The following is a 15,991-nucleotide window of genomic DNA, read 5'->3' as shown; positions in this document are numbered from 1 at the left end:
AGTCCCGCTGGCGCTGGCAGCAGCTGGGCTGCCCGCCACGGCAGGCGGCGCGGGGTAGGGCAGCCGCGCCGGCGGGAGGAGCCCTGGGCGCGGGCATGGCGCGGCGGCGGGTGCCGGTGGTGGACGTGCAGAGCGACAACTTCAGGGAGCTGTGGCCCTCCATGGTGCTGGCGCTGCGCACCGCCACCTTCGTGGCCGTGGACACGGTGAGGCGGCGCGGCGGGCGGCGGCGCGGTCGGGCCCGTGGGGCCGCTGACGGGTGTGTGTGTGTTTCCCCGTAGGAGCTGAGCGGCCTCGGCGCCAGGAAGTCGCTGCTGAGCCCGTGAGTCGCTTTTCCCCGCGCCTGGCGGCTGCGCTGCGGCACCGGATCGGCGGGACGGGGCAGGGACGGGGCAGGGAGGGAGGGAGGGAGGGAGGGAGGGAGGGAGGGAGGGAGGGAGGGAGGGAAGGGGGGGGCTGGGGGGTGTCAGGGCCGGGGGAGGGAGGGAAGGGGGGGGGGCTGGGGGGTGTCAGGGCCGGGGGAGGGAGGGAGGGAGGGAGGAAGGGGGGGGCTGGGGGGTGTCAGGGCCGAGGGAGGGAGGGAAGGGGGGTGTCAGGGCCGGGGGAGGGAGGGAGGGAGGAAGGGGGGGGCTGGGGGGTGTCAGGGCCGGGGGAGGGAGGGAAGGGGGGTGTCAGGGCCGGGGGAGGGAGGGAGGGAGGGAGGAAGTGGGGGGCTGGGGGGTGGCAGGGCCGAGGGAGGGAGAGAGGGAGAGAGGGAGAGAGGGAGGAAGGGGGGGCTGGGGGGTGTCAGGGCCGGGGGAGGGAGGGAGGGAGGGAGGGAAGGGGGGTGCTGGGGGGTGGCAGGGCCGGGGGAGGGAGGGAGGGAAGGGGGGTGCTGGGGGGTGGCAGGGCCTGGGGGAGGGAGGGAGGGAGGAAGGGGGGGGCTGGGGGCTGTCAGGGCCAGAGCCGCCAGCTGCTGCCCTCCTGCCGCCCAGGTGCCTGGAGGAGCGGTACAAGGCGGTGTGCCACGCGGCCCGGACCCGCTCCGTCCTGTCCCTCGGCGTCGCCTGCTTCAAGCAGCTCCCTGAGAAGGTGCGTCGGGGGCCGCGGCGCGGCTGGTCTCCCGCTCCCGCTTCCCCAGGGAGCGGCAGGCGCTGGGGCTCCGGCGGGCTCTGGGGCTTGGGCTCCGCGGGCTCGCCCCGGGCCTGTCCGGCGGCTCCCGTGACGGGTGTCCCGGCGTTGCTCTGCCCGCAGCCCGGGCACACGTACCTCTGCCAGATCTACAACCTGACGCTGCTCTGCACCGAGGATTACGTGGTGGAGCCGCAGTCGGTGCAGTTCCTGGTGCAGCACGGCTTTGACTTCAACAAGCAGTACTCGCAGGGCATCCCCTACCATAAGGGCAACGACAAGGTACAGGGGGCTCTGCGCACACCTCAGCTCGCTCTGCTCTGGCTCTGGGGCAGGCTGTTCGCTCCCACTGGGGCCTTGAGTGCAGCATTCTGCCTGCCCTCTGCCCGCTCTCTTACATCCAGGCTGCCACAGCTGCCTTCTGAGTCTCTGGGGGCTCTGTTCAGAGAGCCACAGCCACCCTGCTCTGACAGCTCCACAGGGTGAGGGGGCAGTCAAGGCACTGAGGCTCACTGACCAACCCTCCTTCTTGCAGGGCAATGAGAACCAGAGCCAGAGCGTGAGGACTTTTTTTCTGGAGCTCATACGAGCGAAGAAGCCCCTCGTTCTCCATAACGGCCTGATCGACCTGGTCTTCCTGTACGAGTGCTTCTATGCTCACCTCCCAGACAACCTCGGCACCTTCACTGCTGACCTCTCTGAAATGTTTCCAGCAGGAATCTACGACACCAAATACGCCTCTGAGTTTGAGACTCGCTTTGTAGCGTCGTACTTGGAGTATGCTTACAAGAAGTGGTGAGCAGCGCTCTGGTATTTAAAGTTTATGGGGAGGAATGGCAAAGGGAGCGTCAGTAGCTGGCTGGTTTGTTTTTTCCAGACAAGGGGTTGGCTCTGTTATCCCACTGAGTGAAGAAAGGTGCTTTCCAGGTGACTCTGCCCCGTGCTGCTCTTGTTTGCAGGATGGCTGCTGAGTGCATAGGGGAGCATTCTGTAACACACCCTATCTGTTCAATGGGCAGCTGCTGAAAGAGGGTTTGAGTCTTCTGCTGGCAGCAGTTTTGACCACAGAGTGACCTCATCTAATTGAAAACTAACTCATTTGCTGCATGGCTCTGGTCCAGCAGTGCCACAGGGCTGCAGAAGAGACCCTTAAGATTCAGCTAGGGAGCAGGTGAAGACAGGGCTATGCCTGCAGGGTCTGCTTGTTGTTACCTTGGTTTTGTTAAGGGATAGTGGAGGTAGAGGGATGGGTGCACCCTGCACCCAGACCAGCTCTTGACATGCAGTCTGCTATGGCTCCCATTGCTTTCCTTCCACGCAGAGGTAATGCTCTTGTTCCAGGGTATCCTGTATTGCTCCCTGCCCTTAGCACCTCACAGATATCTCCAGGCAGACACACCTAAGAGATGCCTGCTTGGGTCAGGTGTCAGTCTGGCCCCTGGTTCTGCACTCCCTGCACAATCTAAACAAGCCCCTGGCAGTGATACAGCCCCTTGAATCTGCATTAAACTGAAGTCATGCTCTGTGCAGAGGAGAAATGGTATTTTTAGTGACTGTTTTATGTCAGGAAATGCCATTTTGACAGGTCTGAAAACATTCCAGATAGCTGCTCTCAAATATGAGGCTGCTTTGTTTTGATAGGATAAAAATACTTTTAAACTGACCTCCTTAAACGTTTTAACCCACAATTCTAGTTACATGAAGCCTTCCAAAGGTCTGGGGCCTCTTAGCCAGCTGACAACACAGGTCTTTTCCCAGGAGATGGAAAACATTTCCTTGGCTGCATCACCCAAGTTCAACCTGTCTTAGCAGTGGCTGCTGGGTACTCTATGTGCTATCTAATTTCTGGGCATTTCTTCTTTGTCCATTAATATTATGGGTACTAAGACAAACGTTAGTGCCCTTCATACTTAAAACCAAGCATTGTGTCCCCTTCTGCCATACCTTAACCAGAGATGCTGCTGTCCCTGTTTGTATGTCAGGATAAGAGAAACAAACCTTGAAATCAGCGTGGTGGCAGCTGCACTAAAGCTGTTCTCCCAGCAGTTTCTCCCAGCACAGAGTTTCTCCCAGCAGTTTCTCCCAGCACAGAGTTTCTCCCAGCAGTTTCTCCCAGCACAGTTTCTCTCAGCTGGCTGTCAAACTGGCTGGAGCTGGGGAACAGGAGGCTGGTGGAGTTGAGACTTGGTGGAGAACTGTGTGTCTGAAGCAGGTCTGTGTAGCGCCACCTTCAGTGACCACACGTAACTCCTGTTTGTTCCAGCGTGCGGGAGAACTGCAAGCTGAGGGACTCGGGGAGCCCCCATCTCACTGCTGAGTTCTGCAGCTACCCCGCCAACATGTCCCGCTACATCGATTTCCGCCACTGTGCCCTGGAGGAAGAAACCCACGACGTGGGAGGGGAAAACAAGGGGCCAGTCTGTGAGAGATTTTCGGTAAGTAACATGAATTCCTGCTTCCTTCCTGGCCAGAGCAGGAGGTGGTAGGGAAGCACCCTTCCCCTTGCTTGCCTCGCTATACAGGGGGGACTTTCAAGCTTCAGGTGGCTTCACAATACCATTTGGAGGTGGTGAATTTCACAGTTGACATCAGATGTGAGGACTCAGGGATTATATGGCCCTAAATTGCAGGATGGTATGAGATACAGCCCCCTGGGAAGGCTGTGAGGTCTAAATTAGTTTGCCTTGTCCTCTGAGCAATAAACACTACATCTTCCCTCCCCACACTTCTTAATTAGATATAGAAAACATTAGATTACCTGTCTGCAGCTTCTGGGACTGTAGCATGGTGTGATTCACAGCATCTCAAGTCCTGGTGCTGCTACAGCAGTAAGCGAAGAGCCCATCTGATCAGATATAACTGGCTTTGCAGATGTGGAAGAGTTCCTTTTCTCCCTGAAACATCACTGCCCCGGAACAGCATAGGTTGGGAAACCTCCAAAGTCCCTCATCCAACCACCAGCTTGGTATTGCTCAGCACCTTGTTTAGTAAACTGAAAATCTCTGAAGACAGAGATAACAAAACCCCTCCAGGCCCCTGTTCCAGTGCTTGGCTGCATGTTGTGGGAAGTGCTTTCCTGTACATCTAGTCAGAACTTCCCGACTGTTACAACATCACCTTTCCCACAGCTCCCCTCAGAAGAGTTTAGCTCCACCTTCTTTATAACATCTGCCTTAGGTACCTGCAGGCAGCAACTAGATACCCCCATCCCCTTATCTTCTCCAGGTAGAACAAACCCACCTTCCATGGCTTCTCCTCACAGGTTGTGTGTTGTGCCTTGACAGCTCCCTGCTGTGCTCGCTGCAGTTCGGCAGCGCCTGTCTTGTGTGCTGTGGGGCTGTAACTGGACGCTGCTCCAGCTGCTGCCTCACAGCCCTGGGTGGAGGGGAATAATTAGCTCTGCGTTATGGTGAGAAGCTGCTCTAACCAGGAGACTGGGGGCAACAGACTTCTCTCTGTCTCCCTAGGCCTATGGCTGGTGTCCAAAAGGGGTGAAGTGCCCACAGTCTCATAACATCGACCTCATCATTGATGAGGATGACAAGCTCTGTGAGGAGAAGCATAAGAAACGGAAGCACAAACGGAAGCGCCGGAAGAACGCAGAAGAGCCCGCGAAGGGATCTGAACAGGAAGGCTCAGAGAAAGAAGGGCAGCTCCCTCAGAATGGGGAGGAGGGACCACCACGAAAACAGAGCTGCTGTGAGCCTGCAGCTGCTGCAGAGCTGGCAGAGATCACACCCAGCGGTGAGTGTGGGCCCCTGGAGGAGAACTCTGTGGCCATGGAACCAGAGGTCATCTCAGACACCAGCGCACAACAGGAAGAGGATCTGGGGAGCGCTGAAGTGGCAGCTGCTGTGAGCCCTCCTGCCAAGGAAAATGCCTCTGAGGGTGAGCAGGTGGATGGGAAGCCAGAGGTTCCTGCTGGGGTGGACTCAGTCAATCACCCAGACATCTCAAAGACTGAGGCAGCGTGTGCTGCAGACAAGGCAAAGGAAGCCCCTGGCCTTCCCTTGCAGGGGGGCACGCACCGCGCTGGCTTTGATGCATTCATGACTGGCTATATCATGGCTTATGTCTGGATGCTCAAGAAAGGAAAAGATGTGGACTCTGATGGGGGGCCCTGGTTGCCAGACTGCCACAATAAACTGTACCTCAGTGGGAAGTCGGTGCCCCTTCAGATAGTGAAGAGCCTCTTCTCTAAATCATCCAAAGCTCATGGGCAGAAGATGAAGCTGGCCTGGGCCAGTGGGTAGAGCTAGAGGACTCCTCACTGAACTAGGGGGGCTTTCCCCCCCCCCCCGATCAAATTTTGACATTCTCTATTCCATCAAGAACTGCCCAGAATGGGAGCGAGTTTCTTACTCTTGTTTTTGTTTAAATTTCTGATGGATTAAATTGCTCTCAACTGGAGTTGCCCCTGTTGTTCCTTAGGGGCATGCCCAGCTGTGAAGGCAGGGGTGAGGCTGAAGAAGAGGGAGGAAAGTGGACCTCTCCCAACTGCACCCAGGGCTGCAGCTCTGCACTCAGGGTGGGATTTGAAAAAACAACCTAGGGTTGCCATGTGTTAGCTACTTTAGCCTGGGGTTCACTTCTGGCAGAAGATGAAGAGGGTTAGCACCTGATAACAAGAGGACACAGGCCAGAGCTTCCCACTTGCAAAGAAGTTTGAGCCCCAGCCCCTGCTGCCTCTTAGTGCAGTGGTTTAGGGTGAGGTAGATCTTTTCAAAAGGGGCATGTGCTGAAGGTCAAAGCCCACCTCTGAAAGCTCTGAGCTGTTAGCCCATAGAGCTAGCTTGGTAGAAAATCCTGTAAAGTGACTAGAGAAGGATGTTATGCTTCTGCTAGACAAGAGGAAAGCAGGCTAGCTCTTCAGCAAAAGCACACATTTTTATGACTGTTTAGTCAGGTGGTAGGGTAATTCCCTGTAACCCTCACAATTAATTTCCTGTCTTTCTAAAGAATTCAAGAAGGTAAAAAGTGTTGGTTCCTTGATTGTGTTTTGTTTGTATTCAAAGAGGCACTGGCTACAGAGGGGAAGGAGAAAGCTGCTCCTACCAAATGGGCCAGCTGATTCTAGTGCAGGGCAACTGCATCCAGAATCAAACCACTGTGGGTCTTCAAACTTCTGAGTAAGGGGAGATGCAGTCAGATGTGATCCTCAGACTTCCCTGGTTGCTGTGCAGCTGGAGCTGTTCTGTAGGGCTGGAACAGAGTGGCCACTACAGCAAGCTCCCTGGAGCCTGATGCTATGAAAAGCCATCTTGTCTCAAGTCACGAGCTACTGCCTACTCTTCAGAGCATGATAGGGCAGAGCAGAAAAAAGAAATCCTTGAGTCACACTGTTAAATCCATGAAACACTTCAGTAGGAGAAATAACACTGAATAAAGGATGACAGTTCTCCCTGTTTAAAAGTCAGCACTAAGTAATAGTGATTACAATCAAGCCAGGTATTAACGTCATCCATAGCTCCAGTAAGCATGAGGCAGCTTTTTTAACCTAGAGCTGCCCCCTTAATCACAAGACTCAGGCCTTGATTTTATTTTTATTTTGAAAGCAAGTTGGGAAAGTTTACAAAACCTGACCAAGAAAAAATTATGAAAATATTTAACTGGATTCATCTTTGGTTACTTCTTATTGCAGTTCCAATAAAACATACACCATTTCTATGTTCCAAAAAAGTCAGAAGGTCAATCAACATAAAAACAAGACGTGCTTTCTTTACATATTCATAAATATCCACAATATTAGAAAAGTTGTTTTGCAAAGAATTTTTTTTTTTCTGGCAGTGTTAACTTACTATTATACACAGGCTACAAACCTCCTCCTAAGCCTTTAATTACAACTTGGAGCTATTTACAGACTGCAAAATATTAAGACGTAAAACTCCTTCATAAATACGAAAATAGATCATCTCACAAAGGTCTTTATACTTAATCAAATATCTGGCTGCCTCTCCTCCCCCACCCCCCCCCCCCCCAAAAAAAAGGTTATTTGTTTTGCATAGAAATGTAGTGACATGCAATATAAACAATAGCATTAAGTGCAAACAGGAATTATTCAAGTGTCTTTAGTTGTACTGGCAAAAAATACCAATGTTCTGTTACACATAACACGTCAATGCCTCTCCAGCAAGTGTGAGCCTACTACAGCCCCTTCTCCTCACTGCTTTTGAGGGGCAGCAGTTCACATGCATTCTCTTAGTTGCGTGTTACCAACCTGCAACCACAACAAAAAATATAGCTTATAACAGACATTTAAATGAATTCAACACAGAAGGATTTAAAGTGAATTTAAAACATCTTTGATCTCTTCAGGGAACCTAGCAACGTGTAGAAAGTGTTTTAAAAGAGCTCAAACTGCTCCCCTAAGAAAGTCAAAAATCATGGTAAAATCCAATCACAATAAAACTTTTGTCACATCACTTATAAAACGAGGAGTTTGCTGACCACATGTTCATATCCATGTCCATCAGTAGCTGTCAATAAATGGCCCCCAGTAGAAAAGCACCCTCAGGAGGGCAGAAAACCTATGAGGAGTTACTAGGTGCAACCTAAATTGAGCTTTACACAGCCAAAGGCATGAGATGCAGTGAGTGCCAATCGCATCCAGATCCTTGGAAATGCTGGCTTTAGCAAGCGCTTCGCTGTCTTTAAACAGCCTTCCACTGCAGCTTCATACACACACCTCTCTTCCTATGGAAACCAGGAATCCAGGAGAGGCCCGAGCCGTTTCCCTTGGCATTGCTCTCTGGCATTGGTTCAAAGAGCTGGAGAAGCTGACAGGTGTGTGCCCTGTGCATGTCAGCTGGCTGCGCCCAGAGTGGACATTTAAGAAAACAAAAGATTTTAGCCATGCTGCTTTGTGAGAGGAACTACTCAGAGCAGGGAAACATTTTTGAGAGACAGTGGTGTAACAAAACAGATGAGGTCACTAACGGGCACCGTAGGGGTGCCCCAAGCTGCACAGGCCTTGCAGTCAGTGCCAGAGAGGGCAACAAGCTTCGTGATGAGGTGTCAGCGCTGACAGCCAAGGCTGACACAAGCCACAGGGCAGCCAGAGGGGTGTGAGCTCTCCGATGAGGCCAAGGGCAGTTGTAGGATGCCAGACAGCTTCCTCACAGCTTGGTGATCCAGAAGTAAACTATTCCTTATTATTGCTTGTTTGTCTGAAGTCACACCCCTAAACGCATCTCGCGACAACAGGAGCTGGTGCTGATGGTTTCTGTCCCAAAAGATTACAGTTGTATAAAAGATGGGGGGGTGTGTGGGGAGCCACAAAAACCCAAAGCAGCAAAAAGCAGGCACCAGGCAGGCAACTAGCTGGTAACTGAGTTCTGCTGACTCCTCCCGTCCTCAAAGGAAATGACACACACAGCGCGCCAGCCGGACAAGCTGCTCTACACTCTGCAGACAGGATACACAAGACAGACTACAGCACCTTCAAGAAGCAGAGAGGTGTGGGCCAGAAGGGGTGATGCTGGTAAGGAAATGGCATTTTCTCTGTCAAACTGCTAAAAGCTGCCTGATGTGGCATGGGCTGTGCTGAGTAACTCAGTGACACTGGGTTTCTCGTTTCGTTCTTCACAACCTCTGCAGAGGGGTAACTGATGGGCAGGTGAACATGTTTCACAAGAGGAAGTCATCCTTGTAACTCACAGAAGAGCGACCTACACCTCTGGGGAAAATAAGCATCTCAGCCAAGAAAGAATCAGGGCTCTCTCCTTCATCCTTTGAGACAGGAAAAGAGTAGGAATAGTTTTGCTTCCAAAGACTAGCTTACATCTTCCATTCTTACACGAGAGCCCAGAGAGGGTGTAAGAGGGTACCTGGGTGAAATTCTCAACTTCACTGCATCACCATCTGCTCAGCAGGCATGCAATGCATACCTCAGGAATGATAATATAGATTTAAAAATAGAATTAAAAAAAAAATTAAAATCCCACATTCTTGGGATAACTAGAGTGGAAAAGGGGGGGGATGTTGCACAAAAGTCATCACAGAATAAGGTTTCCTGTAAATCATGTCCAGCAAGGAGCATTAAAGTTTGTGCCACACTGCTGCTTTCACCTGTACCTGCTGGTGGAGGAAAGAAAAGGAAAAAGATAAAAAAAGATAATCCTATTCAGTGACAAGAGAAGCCAATGAAGACAACTGCTTCCTTCTATAGAAGTTAACTTGGGACAAGCTGGTTTTCTTCAGTTTGACAATTCAAACCCTTTCGGTGAGTCTACTGTTCCTCCTCCAAGAGCTCTTGTGTGGCTGCTGAACTGCTGACAACTTCCTCAGAGCAGGGGGTTCCTGTCCTCTTCTTAAGCAGTCCAGAGCCATCATTACTGCAGTGATAGCAAGGAGATCAATGTCATACTGGAGAGGGAGGTGGTTATGATCCTCCCAGCTTAGTTGGAATAGTCAGCAGTGATGCAGCTACTGTATTTTACTGACTGTTCTGCAGAAACCGATCATGATGTCCATCCAACTCTTCAGAAGTAAAAGCCCACCCCCACCCCCCACCCCCCCCCCCCCCAAAAAAAAATGCTCAGTACAACTGGTAGTTTCACTGTTGCTTCTGGAGAAGCTGCCACTGCCTGGAATACACCTCCTCTCTTGCACCCTGGGCAAATCTTCCTCCAATTTGGGTTGAGGTACATTAAGAGCTGTGCAAGGAGAGCAGTGCTTCCCTGCACTCGTGTTACACATCATCACCAAGTCCCAAAGGAAAAACGAAACACCAGGGAATAGATTCTTCTTGTGAATCACACAGTATCTGTCATGTGACTCAGCCCACAAGCTGCGACCAGCATGAGGGGGGTTTGGTTTTGCTGGTTTTGAAAGAAAAACTTGTGCAATGCTGCAACAGGACTCAGCAGCTCTGGGACCAGAGAGCATTTCTAACTGCTCAACTTAGCTCTGAAATGTTTCTGTGCCCATTTCTAAAAAAGAGGCTCTCACTCAACGTGCACTGCTGCAGAATGTTAACCCAAAATCTGCAGTGGTTTAGGGCAGCTGATCAGTCAGAGGAAGAGGGAAAACCTAAGGGTCGCTCTTTCTACCCGACAAGGAGCTTAAGGCCTTGAAATGCTCCACGCTGGAATGCAGGTCAGACTCTGTACCCAGTGCCTGCTCTGGCTGCTGCCTCTTGGAAGGACTGGATGGATTAGTTCCCCCTCCTAATGCAAATCAGGGGAGGGAATAAGCAGAGTTTGAAGTAAAATCATCAGTCTCTCCAGACACTATCTGCAGCTGACAGCCAGTTTCTTAACATCTGCCGAATCTCTTGAACGTGAAGCCCAGCTCTAGGAAACACAAGAGTTTGACTGAGAACAACTGTTCCCTCAAGGACACATTCAGTTTGAGCCCTCTCTTCATATGTCACAAGTTGACTGTGTGCTGCCACTTGTGGAGATGTTGGAGGAGGTCTGAGACAACAGGGCAGGACTCTCCCCATCCTGCTCCCTGAAGGGCCATGCCCCTCTCTTCAGCTCGGTTGAAGAACTAACACTGAACAGAGACTTTGTAGACTCCAGCGGAGTACTATTCAGGAGATCATCTTCCACTTCCATCTCTTCAGAAGGGAAACAACCTGCAAACACTTGTGAGGAGCCATGACCTTCACAGTTCACTGAATTCTCAACTGGGAGCTTTTTGTAAGATAGCAGCTCAGGCTGGGCCAGCACTGGTGGTTGATTACATGCTGGATCTCCACACGTGTTCTCAGCAGGGCAAAACCCATTTTCCTCCTGGGCCATTGGCCCATCTGAACAGTCCATATCCTCCTCTTGTGCAGGTACAGGAAGAAATCCTGGCCTGTGAGGCTTGGCTTGAAAGGGGGGAATCTCTGACACACCGTATTTACTGCTACTCAAGAGTTTTTGCCGAACCTCTGCACCTAGCTGGGTTGGGTCACACCTGCTGACAGTTGAAGACAGTCCCCCAAACAGGCCATATTCCTTGTGTGGCAGTTCAGGAGAGAGGGGAAGCGATCTGCATCTCCTCCCAGGAAGAAGGGAAAGTTCTTGCCAGTCTGTGCTATAGGCCTGCCGGAACTGGGACTGGCTGGCTTTCAGGCCTCCACCTGCCTCTGGAGAATGCAAGTCAAACACCAAGGAAATCACAGACTTGCTTGGCATGTCAAAGAATTTGATCTTACCCCCCTTGAGGTCCTCCCGGGCACTGAAGGGATTAACTTTCCGGCCTAAGCCTTTGTTTGGTGTGTAATAGGGGTCCTGCACGTTGATCTTCCTGGAAGGCTTGCGGGAGAAAATATCCGACTGGCTGCGCGACAACCAAATATTCCGACGTGGCCGGGGTGACTTGGGTGGGATCTTATCATCCAGGGAACTCAAACGTTTTACTCCTGGTCCTTTTTCAATTGACCCTGAGTAGAAGAAGAGAAACACTCTTAGCTTAAAAGAGCTATATACCTTTTATCTGCTCACTCACAGAGCCTTCGTGACCACTGTAAAGAAAAAAAGCTGCGATTCTGATGTTCCAAACTATCTTCCGTGAGCTTGTTCCTCACAAGTTCCTGCACAAACATGAGTACACCATCCTCTTCTCTTCAGTGTATTACTGGTTTAAAATATGGTGATGTGGCAGCCCTGTCCACAGGTCTTTTTAAATGCAAGGCAGTCAAAACTACATTTAAAATGTTCTCTCACTTCACTCACGCCTCAGGCCAAGTTATTCCAAAGACCTGAGGAAACGCAAGTTCAGTTAATGCCATCTTACTTCCCCTGGCTTAGAATCTAAAATTCCTTCTTTAGCTGTTTATGATCAGATTTGCCACCTACATTATGGGGGATGCTAGTGTGGCAAGACAATATTGTCTTCAGAAAAAAACAAGGGAAAGGAAACTACAAAAATTCAGCAGGAATGCAGAAGTCTTTCCTTCTTCTCTCCAAACCTTCTTGCTGCCAGTACCCTGACACAGCAAAAATGGCACAGAGTGGTCTTGGAGAATAACAATTTGCATGTTTCTAGATTTATCATCCTGGCTTCCAGCACAGGTTGCTCAAGACCTGTTGATGGTACTAACCATAAGAGAGAACAAGTACAAAACAAGTTGCCAAAGGAACTGGGACCTTTTCACCCTGATGGGAAAAATCTTAAGACCAAAATAAATGCCCCTCCTGATACATGAAGAGTTTAAATCATTCTGTCCCAGCCTTCATCCAGTACGTTATCCAATATAGAAACCAGGGATATATAAGAGCTGGACCCTAATGAATAGGAGTTGTACATATGCATGTGTATTTATTTGCATACATGAGCATGCACACACACATGTATAAAAAATAAAAAGCTGTATCATTAGAATAGGATGGGAAAATGGTAGTTGTTCAGGAAAAGATGCTAATTCCTTGAGTGTTTGGAACATGCATCTGCCACTGGCTCTCAAGGTGCCTCTGAAGAGCTGGCATGGAGCAATAATGAACAGATAAAAAGAAGCGATACCGCCTCTTGATTACTGTGTCCAGAATAAGCCAGAATAATTGCTGCTTTTCCCTTTAAATACTGCCACAGTTCAGAGTGTAGGCAGCCCATCTAGGAAAGACTATGCATGTCACAGAACAGCATGTAACACTTCTCTGAGAAGATGCAAAATCTGACATGTACTCCAAAGGGAGAATGCCAGGAATACGAAAAGAAAAACAGAACAAAAACACAACCCACCAAAGCAACACCCCAAGCAATCAAAAAAATTCCTTGTTAACTCACATCTCTCTCAGATGCTTTCCAGGTGTGGGAGAACAACTACATGTATGCACTCCATGTGGTTTGAAATACAGAACTTACTTCAATCTATAACCATATTACAGATACATAGGTATGTATATATTGTGTATCTATACATACACACAGTATAAGAAACTACTTTTACTGTACTCAAAATTTCCAGTGCCAGAAGTCTACTAGTATAAAAGATACCTCGGTCAGGATATACCCCACCTACAAGAACTGCTTCCAGTTTGCTGCCCACACTAGGTGGCACTAGATGGCTTAGAGAAAGCCCTTCAAGGCCAGCATTCTCAAGCAGATCGGGGATTCATCTTTTCCCTGGTCTTTCAGAGTATTTCTGGGTACTTTATAATACTCTTGCATCTTCTCTGCTCTTCCTCCTGAAGGAATTTAAGAAGCTTCTAAGTGTTACACGTAACACACACCAAAGAAATTATGCACATGCACTAAATATGACAGGGACAAAGTAAAAGCTGATGGATTTTCATATACTGTTAGCAACATACAAAACCATTCCCAAATGAACTCTTAAATTTCCCCTCAAAAAAAAAATTCATAAGCTGTAAATAGAGTTTATAGCTGAAATCCCCATCTTCAAAATAGGAAGCATTGTACCCTCTTGCTATCAGCCTGCAGCAAGGTTTGTACAAACAGACACTTACCTTTGGGTTTTCTTTCACTGTTGTCAAGGTTCAAAAACTTTCTCTCTCTCTCCAAGTCATCATTTCTCAGGCGGTTTAAAATCTCCTCCAGTGTTTTGACAGTATCAGCAAACGAAGGACGCAACTTTGGATCCATCTGTGAAGGCACACAAATCAAGTCAGTCCACATGGGTTTGTCCATGCTGTTCTGTTTATACAGTGGGCAGAAAGAGGGACATACATTATGAAGGAAGTGAGGAACTTCAAGACCGCTTTAGGAAGTGTGTTATCATTGCAAAAAAGCTAGGTAAAAGCAGGGAAGAAGTAGTATTCTGTCCTAATTTGTCTATTATACCTCTCTCACTGACTTAGCAAGTTGTAAGCATTTTAAGAAGAGAGCACATTTTAAACTGAAAAGGTGGGAAGCTTCTAGTTTCAGGGAGTTTTGTTTGTTTCAAGCAGCTTTCATAGTTCAAGAATTTATTTCTGGACTCCAGTTATCAGTCAGAGGTGATATGTTATTTCAAAATATACCTGAAGCAATAAGGGTTAAACAGAGTAACTTGGCTATGTCATTCTTTAAAAGTTTGTAGTTCTTCCATCATCTTCTTGTGGCTTTAATTAAAACCCACCTAAATAGCATTGCTGATTGAGGTTTAAAACATTGCATCTCGAGTAGTAAACTAACGATGTCTGTCTTGTGAGGAAGCAAGATTACTTATATTATTTGACAAAAGAATACAATAGAAAGATAAAATACCCATCTTTGCCCAAGTAAACTATCCCTGCTCAGTCATCAGTAGGTATTCTGTTTGTGGTTATCAGTATGTATCTCTCTATTCACCCCAACAGAAATGGATCCCTAAGCAAAGTCCAAGACTAAAACTGTACGAAAGGGCAAGCGGCTTAATTGAAGTAGTAATTCAGAAGACATTTCATCCTTTTGAACATTGGCCCTGTTACAGGTGGTAGCAATATTTAATTCAGCAGCTGAAAGTTAACCTCATTACACTATTAAAAAAGATTCTGCTTGACCCCGTTCCTGTTTCCAGCCCTCTAAAGGCTTTTTCAGAGCGGACAAGCCCAGACAGATCTCACCTCTAGTACAAAGGGAACAGTGGTGCTTTGTACACAACAGCCCCCAAAGACCTCCCTGGTACTGCCTTGCAGGCCCTGTGAGCTGGATCTTTCTGAAGAGAACCAGTATGATCAGCAATGCCAGAACACCTTCCAGCAACACAGGGTAAAGGGGTAGAAATTCATACCTACAGTTAATAACAAACAAACAGACAAATCACACTTGGAGAGCTCAAGAGCAGCGAGAAAGTTGCAGCAGCTGGAATTTCCTGGCACAGGAAAACATCTTTTTCTGCTTTCCTTATTTCTGAAAGAGTAGGGCAGAGGCAACACCAAAGCACACACTCTGTACTCCAAGCTTATTAATTTGTGAAGTTTAGAGAGCTGTTGCAGGTTCCAGGAAGCAAGAAAAGTCATCTGGCTATTTTAATTTGTGACAGAGGAGAACCAGGACAAGAGCCACAATGGAAACGTGACTCAGAATGACATTTGCCTTTGCATCCCTGAGCAGCCAGATTTCCAATGGAATAGAAGGTTCATCCTCAAGGCAGCAGTTGCCCACTGCTCAGCTTGTGCCAGTAAGCTTTTTGCATGTTCACCCATAAGGCTCACCAGCAATACTTATAAATGCAGTTAAGTTTTAGACTTCCTTGTATGTACTTATTTAAAAAACACCCAAACACATTATAAAAGCAAATTAAAGACATTTTATTCTACTACTTATACCAGTTTTTACTGGTTTAAGTTGCCTTGAAACATGTTTCCTGGCTGTAGAAAACCCCAGGGCTTTGTGCATCAGCTCAGCTGATCAGCTGAGCTATACAGCTTAGACTGTTCGTTGACCTATTAAATAATATAAACCTATGTAAATGTCCACATCTAAGAGCAAATTATCACACAGATAACCTATTACTGAAGCACAGCACGCTTGGAAAGAAATAAGAAAGCCTTTATCCGTTCATCACCTTTTTTCTTCTACTAGGTAAGTGGTAAATAAATTGCAACTTGCCCCACAATGAAATCAACATACTCATGCCTTGATCACAAGACAGTAATTTCCACTTTCAATTCAGGGAAGGGATGTTTATTATAGAGGAAGCAGCATTTGACAGTAATATTAAAGTAGGAGAAAATCCTTTGAATGCACCCAGTTTTTACATGAAGAGATCAGTCACTTCCCTTGTCTTCACCAGTACAGTTTTACTCTGAATTTTACCCATGCTGAAAAATTGCTTTGAATCATGCACCATGTGTTTGCCTTCAGTACAATTGCTGGAGTCTTACAGGTGGGAGCTGAGATTTCCAAAGTCAAATCCTACCTCTAGCCAAACCCTTCAGTGCTCATGCACTCAAAACACTTCATAAACATGAGTCAGATGTACCACTGTCCTACTGAAACAACCTCCATTGTATTAAGGTGAAAC

At 48.5% G+C, this 15,991-nt stretch overlaps 2 protein-coding genes across 2 annotated transcripts in view; one reads left to right on the top strand and one right to left on the bottom strand.

The window, feature by feature from the left end:
- The first annotated feature begins 9 nt into the window (after positions 1–9).
- Positions 10–5,520, top strand: TOE1 (target of EGR1, exonuclease). Its single transcript, XM_084266048.1, has 7 exons — positions 10–206; positions 282–322; positions 975–1,071; positions 1,234–1,392; positions 1,646–1,905; positions 3,374–3,545; positions 4,578–5,520. The coding sequence occupies exons 1-7, from the start codon at positions 96–98 to the stop codon at positions 5,361–5,363; spliced, it is 1,626 nt and encodes a 541-aa protein (XP_084122174.1). The 5' UTR covers positions 10–95; the 3' UTR covers positions 5,364–5,520.
- Positions 5,521–10,472: 4,952 nt separating this feature from the next.
- Positions 10,473–15,991, bottom strand: part of TESK2 (testis associated actin remodelling kinase 2) — a gene marked incomplete at both ends in the record, with an annotated part of 69,915 nt that continues 64,396 nt past the window's right edge. The window contains 2 exons of the mRNA XM_084266571.1: positions 10,473–11,485; positions 13,512–13,647. Coding sequence (XP_084122697.1) covers positions 10,473–11,485; positions 13,512–13,647 — 1,149 coding nt within the window. The remainder of the gene's footprint in view (positions 11,486–13,511; positions 13,648–15,991) is intronic.

This window comes from Gallinula chloropus (genome assembly GCF_964237585.1).
Source record: "Gallinula chloropus genome assembly, chromosome: 6".
Classification (NCBI taxonomy): domain Eukaryota; kingdom Metazoa; phylum Chordata; class Aves; order Gruiformes; family Rallidae; genus Gallinula; species Gallinula chloropus.
This window is presented reverse-complemented; position numbering and strand designations above follow the sequence as displayed.

Bases quoted from the DNA above. Each gene is read 5' to 3' on its own strand.
- TOE1 (XM_084266048.1), top strand. From the start codon at position 96: ATGGCGCGGCGGCGGGTGCCGGTGGTGGACGTGCAGAGCGACAACTTC. The intron at 207-281 runs GTGAGGCGGCGC...GTTTCCCCGTAG, and splicing joins CCTTCGTGGCCGTGGACACG to GAGCTGAGCGGCCTCGGCGC. The intron at 1,906-3,373 runs GTGAGCAGCGCT...TGTTTGTTCCAG, and splicing joins GAGTATGCTTACAAGAAGTG to CGTGCGGGAGAACTGCAAGC.